The sequence below is a fragment of the Schistocerca serialis genome, chromosome 5 (genome assembly GCF_023864345.2).
Source record: "Schistocerca serialis cubense isolate TAMUIC-IGC-003099 chromosome 5, iqSchSeri2.2, whole genome shotgun sequence".
Classification (NCBI taxonomy): Eukaryota; Metazoa; Arthropoda; class Insecta; order Orthoptera; family Acrididae; genus Schistocerca; species Schistocerca serialis.
In genome coordinates this window covers 785,007,410-785,025,818 of record NC_064642.1, presented here as the reverse complement: position 1 = coordinate 785,025,818, position 18,409 = coordinate 785,007,410, and the positions used below count along the sequence as shown (strand labels likewise).

At 39.6% G+C, this 18,409-nt stretch overlaps 1 protein-coding gene across 1 annotated transcript in view; it reads left to right on the top strand.

Moving 5' to 3' along the window:
• The window catches only part of LOC126482223 (atrial natriuretic peptide receptor 1), a 1,286,869-nt gene extending 1,276,338 nt beyond the window's left edge, over positions 1 to 10,531 (top strand). Inside the window, exon 24 of the mRNA XM_050106202.1 lies at positions 10,403 to 10,531. Within this exon, the coding sequence (XP_049962159.1) occupies positions 10,403 to 10,483 (81 nt within the window). The 3' untranslated portion in view covers positions 10,484 to 10,531. The remainder of the gene's footprint in view (positions 1 to 10,402) is intronic.
• The last annotated feature ends 7,878 nt before the right edge of the window (positions 10,532 to 18,409 follow it).

The following is an 18,409-nucleotide window of genomic DNA, read 5'->3' as shown; positions in this document are numbered from 1 at the left end:
TAATCATGTCTTTCCTTGTGCAGTGCTTTGTCCTCCTCAGGGACATCATCTGTGCTGTTTCAATTTTCTTTTCTTATTTTTTATGGTAATCCAGTTTTCTCTTTCTTAGAATAAGAAAGGAGCTACCATCACCTAAAGAACTTCTTTTTGTACTTTAAGATCCAATTTTCTGATGATGACACTACAGACAGCTTAGAATTTGTGTTTAAAATCACTTTGTAAAAGCAAGGCCTCTTGTCCAGTTTGTATACCAGTCAAGTTCCTTTTTAAGTATGTTGATACAGTAGCTCAATACTTCACAAATATACAGGGTGTCCCCCCGATGAACCATGGACCTTGCCGTTGGGGGGGAGGCTTGCATGCCTCAGCGATACAGATAGCCATACCGTAGGTGCAACCACAACGGAGGGGCATCTGTTGGAGGCCAGACAAATGTGTGGTTCCTGAAGAGGGGCAACAGCCTTTTCAGTAGTTGCAGGGGCAACACTCTGGATGATTGACTGATCTGGACTTGTAACACTAACCAAAACGGCCTTGCTGTGCTGGTACTGCGAACAGTTGAAAGCAAGGGGAAACTACAGCCGTAATTTTTCCCGAGGGCATGCAGCTTTACTGTATGGTTAATGACGATGGCGTCGTCTTGGGTAAAATATTCCAGAGGTAAAATAGTCCCCCATTCGGATCTCCGGGTGGGGACTATTCAAGAGGACGTCGTTATCAGGAGAAAGAAAACTGGCGTTCTACGGATCGGAGCGTGGAATGTCAGATCCCTTAATCGGGCAGGTTGGTTAGAAAATTTAAAAAGGGAAATGGATAGGTTAAAGTTAGATATAGTGGGAATTAGTGAAGTTCGGTGGCAGGAGGAACAAGACTTTTGGTCAGGCGAATACCGGGTTATAAATACAAAGTCAAAAAGGGATAATGCAGGAGTAGCTTTAATAATGAATAAAAAAATATGAATGCGGGTAAGCTGCTACAAACAGCATAGTGAACGCATTATTGATAGACACGAAGCCCACGCCTACTACAGTAGTACAAGTTTATATGCCAACTAGCTCTGCAGATGACAAAGAAATTAAAGAAATGTATGATGAAATAAAAGAAATTATTCAGATAGTGAAGGGAGATGAAAACTTAATAGTCATGGGTGACTGGAATTCAGTAGTAGGAAAAGGGAGAGAAGGAAACATAGTAGGTGAATATGGATTGGGGGTAAGAAATGAAAGAAGAAGCCACCTGGTAGAATTTTGCACAGAGCACAACTTAATCATAGCTAACAATTGGTTCAAGAATCATAAAAGAAGGTTGTATACATGGAAGAAGCCTGGAGATACTGACAGGTTTCAGATAGATTATATAATGGTAAGACAAGAGATATAGGAACCAGGTTTTAAATTGTAAGACATTTCCAGGGGCAGATGTTTACTCTGACCACAATCTGTTGGTTATGAACTGTAGATTAAAACTGGAGAAACTGCGAAAAGGTGGGAATTTAAGCAGATGGGACCTGGATAAACTGACTAAACCAGAGATTGTACAGAGTTTCAGGAAGAGCATAAGGGAACAATCAATGGGAATAGGGGAAGGCAATACATTAGAAGAAAAATGGGTAGCTTTGAGGGATGAAGTAGTGAAGGCAACAGAGGATCAAGTAGGTAAAAAGACGAGGCATAGTAGAAATAATTGGGTAACAGAAGAAATACTGAATTTATTTGATGAAAGGAGAAAATATAAAAATGCAGTAAATGAAGCAGGCAAAAAGGAATACAAACGTCTCAAAAATGAGATCGACAGGAAGTGCAAAATGGCTAAGCAGGGATGGCTAGAAGACAAATGTAAGGATGTAGAGGCTTATCTCACTAGGGGTAAGATAGATACTGCCTACAGGAAAATTAAAGAGACCTTTGGAGAAAAGAGAACCACTTGCATGAATATCAAGAGCTCAGATGGAAACCCAGTTCTAAGCAAAGAAGGGAAAACAGAAAGGTGAAAGGAGTATATAGAGGGTCTCTACAAGGGCGATGTACTTGAGGAAAATATTATGGAAATGGAAGAGGATGTAGATGAAGATGAAATGGGAGATATGATACTGCGTGAAGAGTTTGACAGAACACTGAAAGACCTGAGTTGTAACAAGGCCCCGGGAGTAGATAACATTCCATTAGAACTACTGACAGCCTTGGGAGAGCCAGTCCTGACAAAACTCTACCATCTGGTGAGCAAGATGTATGAGACAGGTGAAATACCCTCAGACTTCAAGAAGAATATAATAATTCCAATCCCAAAGAAAGCAGGTGTTGACAGATGTGAAAATTACTGAACTATCAGTTTAATAAGTCATGGCTGCAAGCTTTTGACAATGTTGACTGGAATACTCTCTTACAGATTCTGAAGGTGGCAGGGGTAAAATACAGGGAGCGAAAGGCTATTTACAAGTTGTACAGAAACCAAATGGCAGTTATAAGAGTTGAGGGGCATGAAAGTGAAGCAGTGGTTGGGAAGGGAAAGAGACAGGGTTGTAGCCTCTCCCCGACGTTATTCAATCTGTATATTGAGCAAGCAGTGAAGGATCCAAAAGAAATATTCGGAGTAGGTATTAAAATCCATGGGGAAGAAATAAAAACCTTGAGGTTCACTGATGACATCGTAATTTTGTCAGAGACAGCAAAGGACTTGGAAGAGCAGTTGAACGGAATGGATAGCGTCTTGAAAGGAGGATATAAGATGAACATCAACAAAAGCGGAACGAGGATAATGGAATGTAGTCGAATTAAGTCGGGAGATGTGGAGGGTATTAGATTAGGAAATGAGACACTTAAAGTAGTAAAGGAGTTTTGCTATTTGGGGAGCAAAATAACTGATGATGGTTGAAGTAGAGAGGATATAAAATGTAGACTGGCAATGGCAAGGACAGCGTTTCTGAAGAAGAGAAATTTGTTAACATCGAGTATAGATTTAAGTGTCAGGAAGTCGTTTCTGAACGTATTTGTACGGAGTGTAGTCATGTACAGAAGTGAAACATGCACAATAAATAGTTTAGACAAGAAGAGTATAGAAGATATCGAAATGTGGTGCTACAGAAGAATGCTGAAGATTAGATGGGTAGATCACATAACTAATGAGGAGGTATTAAATAGGATTAGGGAGAAGAGAAGTTTGTGGCACAACTTGACTAGAAGAAGGGATCGATTGGTAGGACATGTTCTGAGGCATCAAGGGATCACCAATTTAGTATTGGAGGGCAGCGTGGAGGGTAAAAATCGTAGAGGGAGACCAAGAGATGAATACATCAAGCAGATTCAGAAGGATGTCGGTTGCAGTAGGTACTGGGAGATGAAGAAGCTTGCACAGGATAGAGAGGCATGGAGAGATGCATCAAGCCAGTCTCAGGACTGAAGACCACAACAACAACAACATACAGGGTGTACCCAATAGAATCATCTGATTTTAAAAAATCATAATTATTACATTATTTGAGATATGTGCATGAACAGCATACTGTTGGAAAGATCTAACTCTTGAATTTTACATGGTTCCCGCTAGGTAGCAGCAGTGTGCGTCCACTTCAGTTCTACTAAAAATGGTTTTGGGACAACAGAAAGCATTTTGTGTTCTATGTTTTACACAGTGTGAGTTAGTAATAACTGTTCAGCATGACTTTTGTACTAGGTGTGGTATGGATCCTCCTACAGCACAGAGCATTAGACAATGGCATGAGCAATTCTGAGAAACAGGTTGTTTTTGTAAAGGCAAATCGCCAGGCCACCCCGAATGTCTGGCACAGACGTCGAATCCATCCATCATAGTTTCACGAGTCCACAGAAATCCATTCGCCGTGTCGCTCAACAGCTTATCATGCCCCTGATATGCCTCCATTACCAACAACAATGAATGAACTGAGGTATCGCGTAACTGCTGCTGTGAAAGCTGTAACACAAGATATGCTTGCTGTAGTGTGGGAACAGTCTCAATACAACATTGACAAATGTTATGCATCTCAAGGGGGACGTGTTGAACACCTATGAAAAGATATGAACAAAAAACAAAAACAAAATAAAAAAATAAAAATTGAGTTCTCTGTTGATCAAAAATCAAAATTCATTGTATACGTTTATGAGTTTCAGAAATACAAATGTGCCAAATCACATGATTCTTTTTGATACACCCTGTATATAACTGTTTGCTCATGGAAAACCCAATCCTAAAGAATGGAAACTTGGACAGGTCACACCAGTACTCAAGAAAGAAAATAGGAGTAATCTGCTGAATTACAAACTTATATCACTAACATCGATTTGCAGCACAATTGTGGAATACATACTATATTCAAACCTTATGCATTATCTCAAAGAAAACTATTTATTGACGAATAGCCAAAACAGTTTCATAATATACCATGCTTATAAAACACAATTAGCTCTTTATTCACACAAAGTAATGGCTGCTGTTGACATGGATCTCAGACTAATTCCACATTTCTATATTTCTAGAAGGTTTTTGATTCCATTCCTCACAAGCAACTTATAATCAAATTGTGTGTCCGTGGAGTATCACCTTAGGTGTGTGACTAGATTTATGATTTCCTGTCAGAAAGGTCAGTTCACAGTATCTGAGTCATTGAGTAAAGCAGATGTAATATCTGGCATTCCCCAAGGGAGTGTTGCAGGCTGTCTGCTGTTTATGATTTATATAAAGAATTCAGGAGCAGTACTCTCAGATCTACATTTATGAGGATACTCTGCAATTCACATTCAAGTGCCTGGCAGAGGGTTCATCTAACCACCTTCACAGTAATTCTCCATTATTCCAATCGCGTATAGTGCGCAGAAAAAACAAACACTTATATTTTTCTGTGCGAGATCTAATTTTCTTTATTTTATTATGATGGCCATTTTTCCCTATGTAAGCTGGTTTCAACAAAATATTTTTGCATTCAGAGGAGGAAGTTGCTGATTGAAACTTCATGAGAAGATTCCACTGCAGTGAAAAACACCTTTGTTTTAATTATGTGCGTCCCAAATACTGTATTATTTCAGTGACACTCTCTCCCCTATAGATTGTTTGCAGTTGATGCTATATAATCTTGGTTAAGTCATCAGAGAACCAAAAATAATTGTAAAATGATTCCGACTGGATATCAGTATGATGCAAAAAGTGGCAATTGAATAAATAATGATGAGTGTGAAATTACCCACAAGAGTACTAAAAGGAATCCACTAAATTTTGGTTACACAATAAGCCAGGCAAATATGAAGGCTATGAATTCAACTAAATACAAAGGGATTACAACTAAGTATACCTTACATTGGGAGTACCATATAGATAATGTTGTGGGGAAAGCTAACAAAAGACCATGATTTATTGGCAGAACACTTAGAAGGTGCAACAGGTCTACTAAAGAGACTGCCTACATTACACCTATCTGTCCTAAGTACTGCAGTGTGGCGCAGGGTCCACATCAGATAAGACTGACAGAAGACATCAAAGAAGTTCAAAGAAAGGCAGCTTGTTTTGTATTATTTTGAAGTAGGCGAGGGAGTGCAATGGATATGACATGAAGTTTAAGCTGCCGATTATCAAAATGAAGTTGTTTTTTCACTGTTGGAAGACTGGAATTTCAATCACCATCTTTCTCCTTAGAAAGCAAAAATATTTTTTGGGTGCGCATCTCCGTAGGAAGAAATGTTTGTCACAATAAAATACAAGAAATCAGAGCTCCCATGGAAATATTTAAGTGTCTTTTCCTCCCTTTTTTTTCATGCGCTGTTCAAGAGTGGAATGTTAGAGAAATAGCTTGAAGATGGTTGGATGAAGTCTCTGCTGGGCACTCAATTATGAATTGCAGAATAGTTATGTAGATGCACACATAAATATTTTATTTTCAGTATCAAAGTCATAATCAAAACTTACGTCACAGCCTAAGTAAGAGATTCCAAGATATGTCCTTAAACTTAACTATTAAAACATTTTTGGTCTGATTGAATTATATCTTCAAAATGCCATTATTTTTGTGTTATTACTAGAAACTTTTAAATTGTGCTCCTTGCATATTTTGTATATACTGGTATACTTATCTTTGGAGGTCATCTTCATCCGTTTGAATGACAACAATACTATCTGCAGACAGATGCACATTCACACACTCATCTTTGCTATCACAATTCCTTTGTTTATTCTACACTTTCTTTTACAAATGATGAAGTTCATATAGATATTAGAAAGAGTAGGTGATCATCCACATCTTTGGGCTACACCTTATCTTTGGGCTACACCTTGGTTAACAACTATTTCTTCTAATTGAGTCCTACCTTTATTACAATGTGCATATTTTTAAAAAGACTTTTCACTGCCTGTCTTAGGTGATAAGGATATCCGCATTCAGACGTAATCTTCCATAGGCTATCATGGCTCACATGGTTGATAAGGGCCATATGGGTTCCTGGACTAAATTCTCTCTGTTTTTATATAATGTTTTTAATTATATACACATTTTCAGTGCACAGATGATCTGATCTATAGCCATTTCGTTCCTCAGAAATAACACATTTTGTGATATCCTTCATATGATTATTGACTATCTGTTAATATAGTTTGTAGCCAGTGTTTAAATGACTGATACCACAGTAACTTTTACAGATGCTTCTTTTTTCTTTCTTGAAGGGAGAGATTACTTCATCTGTAAACCAAGGATATGGAACCTTGCAATTCCTCCAACACTCATTTATTTACTGTAAAAGTCTTTTATCTGGTGATAAACTCTGAGTAGTTTGGCATCTACTCCATCTCTTCTGGTAACTTTACTGTTATCTTTTGAAGCCTCTTGCAGTTTCTTCCTGGTAGCTGTGTCTACTGTTTCATTGTTCATACTTTGTCAAGCTTAATAATCAGGTGTTTGTGTAACCCATCTGTATATGTAATAATTTACCCATTGTCCATTGAGCAGTGTGTTTTTCTTCTTTGCTTAGGGCATTCATGAATTTGTATCAGCTTTGCTGTCTACTGTGTACGTCTTGTTCTTTGATGCTTCTGACCATGTCCTATGTCTCTTGGTGTCCTTGTGTAGCACTTCTTGTTTCACGGAGTTCCTTTATATTCTGTACGCTTCCAAACCCCCTGCTGTCTAGTCTGCAAAAACTTCAAGTAAGCTATCTCTTTTTGGTTAATGTCCTCTTTAATTTCTGTGTGCATAATTTTGAACTGTCTTTACCTATCCACTTTCTTCCTTTCACCAACTGCTTCAGAGTCTCCTTTGATGATGCAGGTCTTATTGTTAACATTATTCCATTCTAAATCAATGTCTTTATTGTTGGTAGTGAAGCAAGATTTTGTCAGAGTCTGTATTGATAAAATTTTCTAGTACTACATTCTGACAGGAGATATACTTTCAACAACTCGTGTTGTGGCTTGTTTTGAAGTTCGTTTGTTTTTTACTCATTTTGATACTAACCATGTCTTACTGCCTAAAAGGAAATCATTACCTATGTTGCTTCCTCTATCAACATGTATGCCTTTCATAAGATTCTTCATTTTATCATTATTAGTATGTAATCAGTCATAGACCTTGATTCTCATGCACCTCGTGTAAAGTTGTGAATAGGTCTCTTTCTGTAAAATTTGGTAAATACACAAATATACGTAATTCCTGTACATTATTACTAAATAGTCCTTTCTCCAAATAATCTAACAATTCCTGGTATAGATAGGTATCCAACTGTCATATTAAAATCACCAGCGATGACAAAATTGTCTTTCTGAAGATCGTTGTCCTTCCTTCCCTGCTCTGGGTCACATAAACCTGTAACTGCTAGATGAGCTTTTGGAACTTTAAATCTGAGTGTCATTCTTCCACTCATGGAACTGTATTCATGAATTTTTTCTCTCCGTTTATCATTGACTGAAACTGCTACCCCAGCACTAGCCATTTACTTTGTGGGAAGCCACTATGTCATCCAGAAGTCTGCAATGTCTACTTCACTTTGTTTGAGTACTTTGTTTGTGTTCAATCCTCAAACATTCCATGTTACCAAAGAGTCAGTAATGAAACTTGTGAAGAACCAAAACAATGCCCCTAATAACTCTCCCTTGTATATGGCGCAGAGAACATGAAACACATTCAGAAGCCAAAATTCCAGAACTAACCATGAATACACCTAGAAAGCAAAAACTAATGCCAGCTTTCAGTTTATTAAGTATGCTGTGTGCAGCCCAAAAATGCTTGTCTTCTTCCAGTGTGGCCCAGGTAAGCTAAAAGGCTGGACACTCCTGTGTTAGAGAGAGTAGGTGGTCCAACTTAGTATACTGATAAGCACTGTGCCAGGTTTAGTGAGAAATAAAAATGGCTAGAGGAAGAGAGCTGAAAAGTGAAATGGCTAGGCTTTTTAAAAACTGATAAGGGGACGGAATGGATAGTGTCTTGAAACGAGGATATAAGATGAACATCAACAAAAGCAAAACAAGTATCATGGAATGTAGTCGAATTAAGTCGGGTGATGCTGAGGAAATTAGATTAGGAAATGACACACTTAAAGTACTAAAAGAGTTTTGCTATTTGGGGAGCAAACTTTACTGATGATGGTCGAAGTAGAGAGGATATAAAATGTAGACTGGCAATGGCAAGGAAAGCGTTTCTGAAGAAGAGAAATTAGTTCGAGTATAGATTTAAGTGTCAGGAAGTCGTTTCTGAAAGTATTTGTATGGAGTGTAGCCATGTATGGAAGTGAAACATGGACGATAAATAGTTTGCACAAGAAGAGAATAGAAGCTTTTGAAATGTGGTGCTACAGAAGAATGCTGAAAATTAGATGGGTAGATCACATAACTAATGAGGAGGTATTGAATAGGATTGGGGAGAAGAGAAAATTGTGGCACAACTTGACTAGAAGAAGGGATCAGTTGGTAGGACATGTTCAGAGACATCAAGGGATCACCAATTTAGTATTGGAGGGCAGCGTGGAGGGTAAAAATCTTAGAGGGAGACCAAGAGATGAATACACTAAGCAGATTCAGAAGGATGTAGGTTTCAGTAGTTACTGGGAGATGAAGAAGCTTGCACAGGATAGAGTAGCATGGAGAGCTGCATCAAACCAGTCTCAGGACTGAAGACCACAACAACAACAACAAGGGGACAGAGCATAAATGAAGAAGAGACCTAGGTGGGGAGGGGGGGGGGTTGGGGAATATAGATAATAATGGAATAAAGAAAATAACTGAGTGAATTATTTAATTAAACAGTAAGATACAATAATAATAAAAAGAAAGGGAGAGTTGTATGTTAATGTTGGTTAAATTCAGGAGATTAGAGGGATGGCATGAATAAGTTCCCATCTCCAGAGTTCAGGGGAACTAGTATCAGGTGGGAGGAATAGAGTGCCTGTTGGTCTAGCAGGCTCTTAGTTCCCCTGAGTTGTGCTGCAAATTATGCTCAGTGGGTATTCCCAGCACTGACTGTTCTTCTATGACATTCAAGCACTAAGCTAGTATGGCAGTGGCCTATGTGATATGCCAGGTGGTGACCATCTGTATGTTGTTAAACAATATGTGTGGTTTCACATGTTGCTCTACCTTTTTTCTTGTAGGATATACCAATGATGAAGCTAAAGTAACTGGTATTATGTGGGTGCGTGGAGCAGTTTTTACAGTGGGAAAGATTATTGGGGTAGCTCAGTGAATAATTCATCATATTTCATGTGAAGGTCTATGTTGCTTTGCACTAAGAGAATATAAATGTCCCTCTTTTGTGTACAAAAGAAAGGCAAAGAAAGACAAATGTTATAGAATAAGTTGTACCTTTCCACCTACACAGTCGTTACATACTGTAATACTTGTTAGAAGGAAACTTTTCATCTGTAATAAATGGCAATTATTTACACTTGCATATAGATGAGTCACTAAATCCTGAGTACTGTGTTCCGCTTCATGAATTTTTTTTAATGAAAGTGATGTTAATGCGCCACTAACTCAATGATAGAATTATGTAGCAATAAATGATGCCTACTCTGATGAATAAAATCATTTCCCATGTGCTTACATTTCTTTGATGTATAACTAGCAAATACAACACTTTCAATAATGTTCAATGTCTTGTCGTAACCTCAACATAGAAACGCAGAGGCTGAGATTCATGAGAATCTCTGTCAGATTCAGAGTTATGCTTCATTGCTGTGTACTAGTGCAAGCGCGCGCGAGTGTGTGTGTGTGTGTGTGTGTGTGTGTGTCTGTGTGTGTGTGTGTGTGTGTGTGTGTGTGTGTAGGAGAGAGATAGAGGGGGGGGGGATGAGATGGTGGGGAGCAGCACCATCTTCTTCATGCACTCAGCTGAAAACAGCATTCTTATTACCTTATATTTTAAAAGGCCATTGAAAGTATAAGTCTTATAAAATGACACTTATTTCTGTTTACACAGCGAATTCCAAATGAGACACATCATCGTTCCTCAACTGCAGAAAGCTGTGTTTCTACGTGCAAGGAACTGAAGGTGTCATAGAAGATAGACAAAATTTAACAATATTAACCAAAGATAATGAGGCTGTGCAGCAAAGAAAATTATATACAACCAAAAAAAATTACTGAAAACTTACTTGTAACTGAATGTAAAGAATACATTTGCATAAGCAGCAGAAAAATATAAATGTGTACATAAATATTCAGTAGAACCTTGTTAAGTCTTGAGTTTTTTATTCATAGTGAGTTGTTACACTTGACCTTAACATTTACTGACAATTATTAGCTGACCCTTGTTAATAAAACATTTCAAATAAATAAGTTCATCTTAAAGTCTTTGATTCCATATTTATCTAACTTTTCCTGTCAATGACACTACATCCTTTTCCATTCTTCAGCAAGCATTTTCTTTTACATACCAATTTTGCACGGTAAAACAATCACTGACAAACAATGTGTGGTAGTACAAATTGGCACTAGCAATCATTAAAATAAATCAAGAAGATGTATCAGTCGCTATTTTTCCAGAGAAAATTGTGATAAAAGACAATAACATCAAACCACATTATTGACAACTCACAAAAATATATCTGAGATAGGAATTACTAATTCCTGGATTAGGGACTGCTGAAATGGAAATAGGATTTACGAAGTTAAAACAGAAGTGTGCCCCTGAAACCAGCAGTTTGTGTGTCAGTGAGATAAAACAAGTTCAGAATTCTACATGTATTCAAGAAATGGAATTCTAAAATCTTAAACCCTGTCATCAAGACAATTTAAGTGGTAAGATAAAAATGTCCTCTAAGGGGACTACAATCACTTAATATATACAAGAATGTATTGGGCAGTAAATAGGCATGTGATGTATCACTCTCCTTTCCATTATGAAAATGAGAGACCATCCATGCAAAAGACACATCTTACTGGTGCTATGACATTTAGTTTCTCAAGAAAAATCTTATATCTTGGAAAAGTTACGGAAAAAATTAAAATATTCATGTTTAAGATAACTTTAACATAATTTGTGACATTGTCTGCAGCTTTCCTAGTAGACAATCCTATACAGATGATACATATCTACAATATCATCAAAAAGTTGGGAAGGAGTGAAAAGAGATTGAAGGAAGAGAATATATCCTTAACTTAAATTTTATAACTAGGTTTTAGTACTGCATCTTTAAATCTTTCATGAAATATGTCTTCATCAGTGACTGACTGATAAAGACATATATCAAAGAGTGATGTTATCTACTCAGCACAACCTACTCTTTTGTTGCAAGGGAAAAAAACTTATTTCACTGCTTTAATAATTACTTTTACTGTTATAGTTACTATACTTTATTGTTATATATCTCAAATCATGTCATTGTCCAAGCTTAACAGGATAAAATAGAGTAAATGTAATGCATATGGGTTAAATTGTTTATTATTTTCTCCCATACTATTCATCACCATAAAAAAGTAATCATATAATATTGTGAGAAGGAAAATTGTCACTCACCATATAGCGAAGAGTCACTCACCATGTAGCAGAGATGCTGAGTCGCAGACAGGCACTCTCACAATTAAAGCTTTCAGCCATTGACCTTCGTCTACAATAGACACACACACACACACACACACACACACACACACACACACACACACACACACACACACAAAACTGCAGTCTCAGGCAATTGAAACCACACTGCGAGGTGCCAGCACCAGTGCATGATTGGAGTGGTGACTGGATGGGGTAAGGAGAAGGCTGGGGTGGGTAGAGGGAGGGGTAGTATGGTTGGGGGTGGCAGACAGTGAACACTTGCAGGTTAGACGGAGAGCAGGGGAGAGATGGGGAGGGGGGGGGGGCGGCTGGGGTAAGGAGAAGGCTGGGGTGGGTAGAGGGAGGGGTAGTATGGTTGGGGGTGGCAGACAGTGAACACTTGCAGGTTAGACGGAGAGCAGGGGAGAGACGGGGAGGGGGGGGGGGGGGCGGCTGGGGTAAGGAGAAGGCTGGGGTGGGTAGAGGGAGGGGTAGTATGGTGGGGGTGGCAGACAGTGAACAGTTGCAGGTTAGACGGGAGAGCAGGGGAGAGATGGGGAGGGGGGGGGGGGGGGGCAGCGGAAGTAGAGGAAAAGGAGGGAAGTAAAAGGACTGGGTGTGGTGGTGGAATGAAGGGTGTGTAGCGCTGGTATGGGAACATGGAAGGGGCTGGATGGGTGAGGATAGTGACTAACGAAGGTTGAGGCCAGAAGGGTTACAGGAACATAGGATGTACTGCAGGGAAAGTTCCCACCTGCACAGTTTAGTTGGTGGTGGGAAAAGCCACAAGGCAAAGGCTGTGAAGCAGTCATTGAAATGAAGGATATCATGTTTGGCAGCGTGTTCAGCAACAGGGTGGTCCACTTGTTTTTTGGCCACAGTTTGTCGGTGGCCATTCATGTGGACAGACAGCTTGCTGGTTGCCATGTCTACATAGAATGCAGCACAATGCTTGCAGCTTAGCTTGTAAACCACATAACGGGTTTCACAGGCAGCCCTGCCTTCGATGGGATAGGTTATGTTTGTGACTGGACTGGAGTAGGAGGTGGTGGGAAGATGTATGGGACAGGTATTGCACCTAGGTCTACTACAGGGGTATGAGACATGAGGTAAGGGGTTGTGTAGGGATGGACGAGTATATTGAGGTTTGGTGGACGGCGGAATACCACTGTGGGAATGATGGGAAAGATAGTGGGCAGGATATTTCTCATTTCAGGGCAAGACGAGACGTAATCAAAACCCTGGCAGAGAATGCAATTCGGTTGCTCCAGTCCTGGGTGGTACTGAGTTACAAAGGGAATGCTCCTCTGTGGCCAGATGGTTGGACTTTAAGAGGTGGTGGGAGACTGGAAAGATAAGGCATTGGAGATTTGTTTTTGTACAAGGTTGGGATGATAATTATGGTCAGTGAAGACTTCAGTAAGACCCTCGGCATATTTTGAGAAGGACTGCTTGTCACTGAAGATGTGACAACCATGGGTGGCTAGGCTGTACAGAAGGAACTTCTTTCTACAGAATGGGTGGCAGCTGCTGAAGTGGAGGAATTGCTGGTGTGGTGCAAAGCAGGTGCCCATAGCTGTATTCCAGATTTGTTTGTAGGTAATGCCTTCAATGGAGAAGGAATTGTGGGTGAGGATATAGTTGGTGTATAACTCTCTGGCTTTAAGCAAATACTGTAATTAACAGCATTTTGAGGTGTGTGGCATTGAGTTAACAGCAAACAGTGCAACCATTATTGTACTGGCCGTTTATAGGACACCTGCTATCATGAAGGGCAATTGCTCACTCTAAACCAAATAAATGTAAAAAGGAAAGAAAATTTCATTTGTAAAAATTTTAGGCCTATGAACGACCACACCATTGTAAGCTTTAATCATCAATTACAGCTAGTGGGCTGCTCTCCTGTGTATGCTGCAATTGATGTTAACTCAAAATTTAATATATTTACCAATGAAGTTACAAGTCTTTTTGAAGAAACATTTCCAAAAATGTCAGTGAGAGAAAAATCTGGAAACAAGCCTTGGATTACTAAAGGCATCAAAACTTCTTGTAAAACAAGAAGAGAACTATATGCAGCAGCCATGAGATCAAATGATCCCAGTAGGAGTATGCACTATCAACTCTACAATAAAGTTCTGAATAAGACCATACAAGCAGCAAAGAACATGTGTTTGAAGACAGAAATTGAATACTCAAGCATTAAAGTAAAAAATATTTGGAATTTTGTAAAGAAAGAAACATGGAAAAATGCAGTTTGTAGTGAAAACATCCAATAAAAAGTGAGGGTCATCTTGTTAGCAATCCAAAAATAGTTGCAGACACATTAAACAAACATTTTTAACAGTCACAGAAAAAATACGTTTACAAGGCTCCGTGAACCAAGCCATCAATCTTTTGAAAGCCAAAGTACCTAGCTCAGTACAACACATGGAAGTAACAACAGTCACTAGTCACTGTTCAAGAAATTGAAAGAGTTATTAAATTCTTGAAAAGTAAAAACTCTACTGGGATTGACAATATTCCTAACAAATTATTAAAATACTTCTGCAGCCCTATAAGTAAAGTCCTTTGACACATTTTTGATGCATCACATAAGCAAGGAATAGTTCCTGAGAGGCTTAAGTATGCAGTTGTAAGATCGCTGTATAAGAAGGGAGATAAGACGGATGCTGCTAACTAACTATCGGCGTATATCACTACTGTCAAGTTTTTCAAAGATTTTAGAGAAACTAATGCATACCAGGATAGTTAAGCATCTCAGGCATCAAAATATCCTCAGAAAAAGTCAATATGGATTTCAGGAAGGTCTGTCAACAGAAAATGCAATACTTGTATTTGCTGGCAAAGTCTTGGAATCTATCAACAAGAAACTGAAGGTGGTTAGGATTTTTTGTGACCTAATAAAAGCGTTTGACTGTGTCAGTCAACAGATTCCTTTACAAGGAGCTGCACATCTTGGTATAAGTGGTTAATCAGGGAAATGGCTTGACCCGTACCTGTCAAACAGGAGATGGAAAGTTATAGTGGATAGCAAAAATGGAGTCCCATTATCTTCAGAATGGGGTAACATCACACGTGGAGTGCCAAAAGGCTCAGTTTGGGGACCCCTACTTTTTATTATTTTTATGAATGATCTGCCTCTCTGTATAGAATATTGTAGATTCACAATTTTTGCTGATGACACTATACTACTTATTGATAATTTAGTAGAAAACCTTGAGGAAACAGTAAATAAAGTTTTAAGTGAAACAGTGAACTGGTTCAACATTAATGGCCTTTTTTTAAATTACACTAAAACAAACTACATTCAGTTCCAAACAACATTCAGAGATTAAGGAATAGTAGTAAAAATAGGTGATCAGGTGATAACCAGGATGGATACCTCAAAATACCCAGGTTTGCATATTGACAGCAAACTGAACTGGTCTAATCACATCCTGGATCTATGCAAAAGATTGACTTCAGCAACTTAACGCATTATGCATTGCTTCTTCTTATAGAAGTATGGAAACCACGAAGGCAGCCTCTTATGGTTATTTTAATGCCATTATGACACGTGGAATTATATTTTGGGGTAATCAGTCACTGGCTAAAAAAGTACAGCGTGCAGAAAAAAGAGCCATAAAAATCATGTGTGGAGTCCATCCTAGAGCCTCATGCAGGAATCTTTTTAAGAATCTTGGAATCCTTACATCCACTGTGCAATATATATTCTCTTTGATGTGTTTCATAAGGAAAGGAAAACCCATTTTTAAACTGAATAGTGAGTATCATAGTCATGAGATGAGAAGAAAGCATGATATCCACTATGAACGGGCAAATCTAAATATGATACAGAGAGGAGTCCATTACAGTGGCCGTAAGATTTTTAAGTGTTTGGTAGAAGATGTGCCCTTGCTTAAAAAACTTTAAGGCAGTTCCTGTTACAAGGATCATATTATACCATAGAAGAGTTCCTGAACTACAGTGTTTAGCATATCTTGTATTGTTAAATGCAAATATATGCCCAAATCTATATTTGTAATCCTGACTATTATTTATTGTAAACACATATTTTGCGATATTTATTTTCTGTAACACTTATTTTGTAATATTTATTTATCTCTCAAAACTGATTTTCTGTAGCAGAATCTAAGTTGTTGTTTACTGTAATATGAAATCATTTTGATTTGTTTTTATGTGCTACCATAGATTTCTGACACATTCCATATCCTGTGATATTGTCACAACATGGATCACCGCAACAAGAAATAATTTGGAATTTGAAAGAAATTGGAATCCACTGGGTGTTGGGAAGGGTAGTGTTCAATAGTGGTAAGGCGATGTGCATTAGGAGTGTTAGTGTGCAGGGAGGTGGCATCAATAGTGATGATTGGTTCAAATGGCTCTGAGCACTATGCGACTTAACTTCTGAGGTCATCATCAGTTGCCTAGAACTTAGAACTAATTAAACCTAACTAACCTAAGGACATCACACACATCCATGCCCGAGGCAGGATTCGAACCTGCGACCGTAGCGGTCGCTCGGCTCCAGACTGTAGCGCCCAGAACCGCACGGCCACTCCGGCCAGCAATAGTGATGAGCAAGGCACCATGTGGTAAAGGGATAGGAAATGTGGATAGCTGGTGGAGGAAATGGTTGGTTTCTTTTATGTAGGAGGGTAGGTTCCGGGTAATAGGTTGAAGGTGTTGGTCTATGAGAGCAGAGATTTTCTCAGTGGGAGCACAGTAACGGGCCACAATGGAGCATCCTGGGTCGTTAGGTTTATGGACTTTAAGAAACGTGTAGAAGGTAGGCATGTGGGAAGTGGTGGGGGTGAGTAGAGAGATGGACTCCACAGAGAGCTTCATGGACTCCGCAGAGAGCTTCTGGGATGGACCTAAGAATTTGAGTACCGACAGGAAATCCTGCTGGATTACTGGAATGGGATCAGGTTTTTAAGTTGAAGCTGGTGGAGTCCTTCCACAAGGTAATCCTTGCAGTTCAAAACAACAGTCATGGAGCTTTTGTCCACAGGTAGGATTACAAGGTCAGGATCAGTTTTTATATGGTGGACTGCGGTCCTTTTTCCAGATGTAAGGTTAGTCTGCATATTGAGGTACTTGGGGAATGATGGTGAGGTAAGGTTCAAGTTAAGAAATTCTGGAAAGTTAACAGGTGGTTGTTTGGGGGCAGTGGATCACAGTTGGATGGAGGAGTGAAGCGAGTTAGGTAAGGTTCAATATTGGTCTTTGGTTGAGTCTGATTGGTAAGGTTGGTGGCAAAAAAGAGTTTCCTGTGTAGGGACCAGGAGAAGAACAGAGCGTCTTTAACAAGTCCTGCATGATTGAAATTGGGAGTGGGGCAAAAGGTGGAGCCTTTGGAAAGTACTGATATTTCTGTGGGGCTAAGGCTTCTGGAGGAAAGGTTCATGACTATGTTGTGGGTCTGTTAAGGTTCTGGATTCTGTGTAGTGGTGGGTGGGAGTTTTGGAGGATGGGGAAATATACCAAGGGTCTCACTGGAGCCTTCATTGACCATGATTATCCTCCAAACCTTGAACAAAACCAAATCTCCCATGCCTTATCTTTCCAGTCTCGCAGCACCTCTCAAAGTCCCACCGTCCGGCCACAGAGGAGCATTCACCTCATAACTCAGTACCACCCAGGACTGGAGCAACTGAATTACATTCTCTGCCAGGGTTTTGATTACCTATTGTCTTGCCCTGGAGTGAGAAATGTCCTGCCCACTATCCTTCCCACAGTGGTTTTCCACAATCCACCGAACTTACACAATAAACTCGTCCATCCTTACACAACACCTGCTCTCAATTCCTTACTTCATGGCTCATACCCCTGTAATAGCCCTAGATGCAAGACTGTCCCATACATCCTCCCACCACCACCATCGCTAACATCACCTACCCCATCAAAGGCATGGCTACCTGTGAAACCAGTCATGTCATCTACAAGCTAAGCTGCAACCACTCTGCTGAATTCTATGTAGACGACAACCAACAAGCTGTGTCTGTCCACATGAATGGCCACCAACAACCTGTGGCCAAGAAACAAGTGGACCAACCTGTTGCTTATCAAGCTGCCATCCTTCATTTCAATGATTTCTTCAAAGCCTCTGCCATGTGGATCTTCCCACCAACACCTGAATTGCGCAGCTGGGAACTTTCTCTGCAGTACATTCTACGTTCCTGTAACCCCCCTGGCCTCAACCTTCATTAGTCACTGTCCTCACCCATCCAGCCCCTTCCATGTTCCCATACCAGCACTACACACCCGTCATTCCACCACCACACCCAGTCCTTTAATTTCATCTTCTTTTCCGCTATCCCCCCCTTCCATCTCTCCCCTGCCATCCGTTTAACCTGCATCACTTCACTGTCAATCCCTTACCCCCAAATTACAATCCCTCCCTCTCCCCACCACAGCCTCTCCTTACCCCCACCCAGT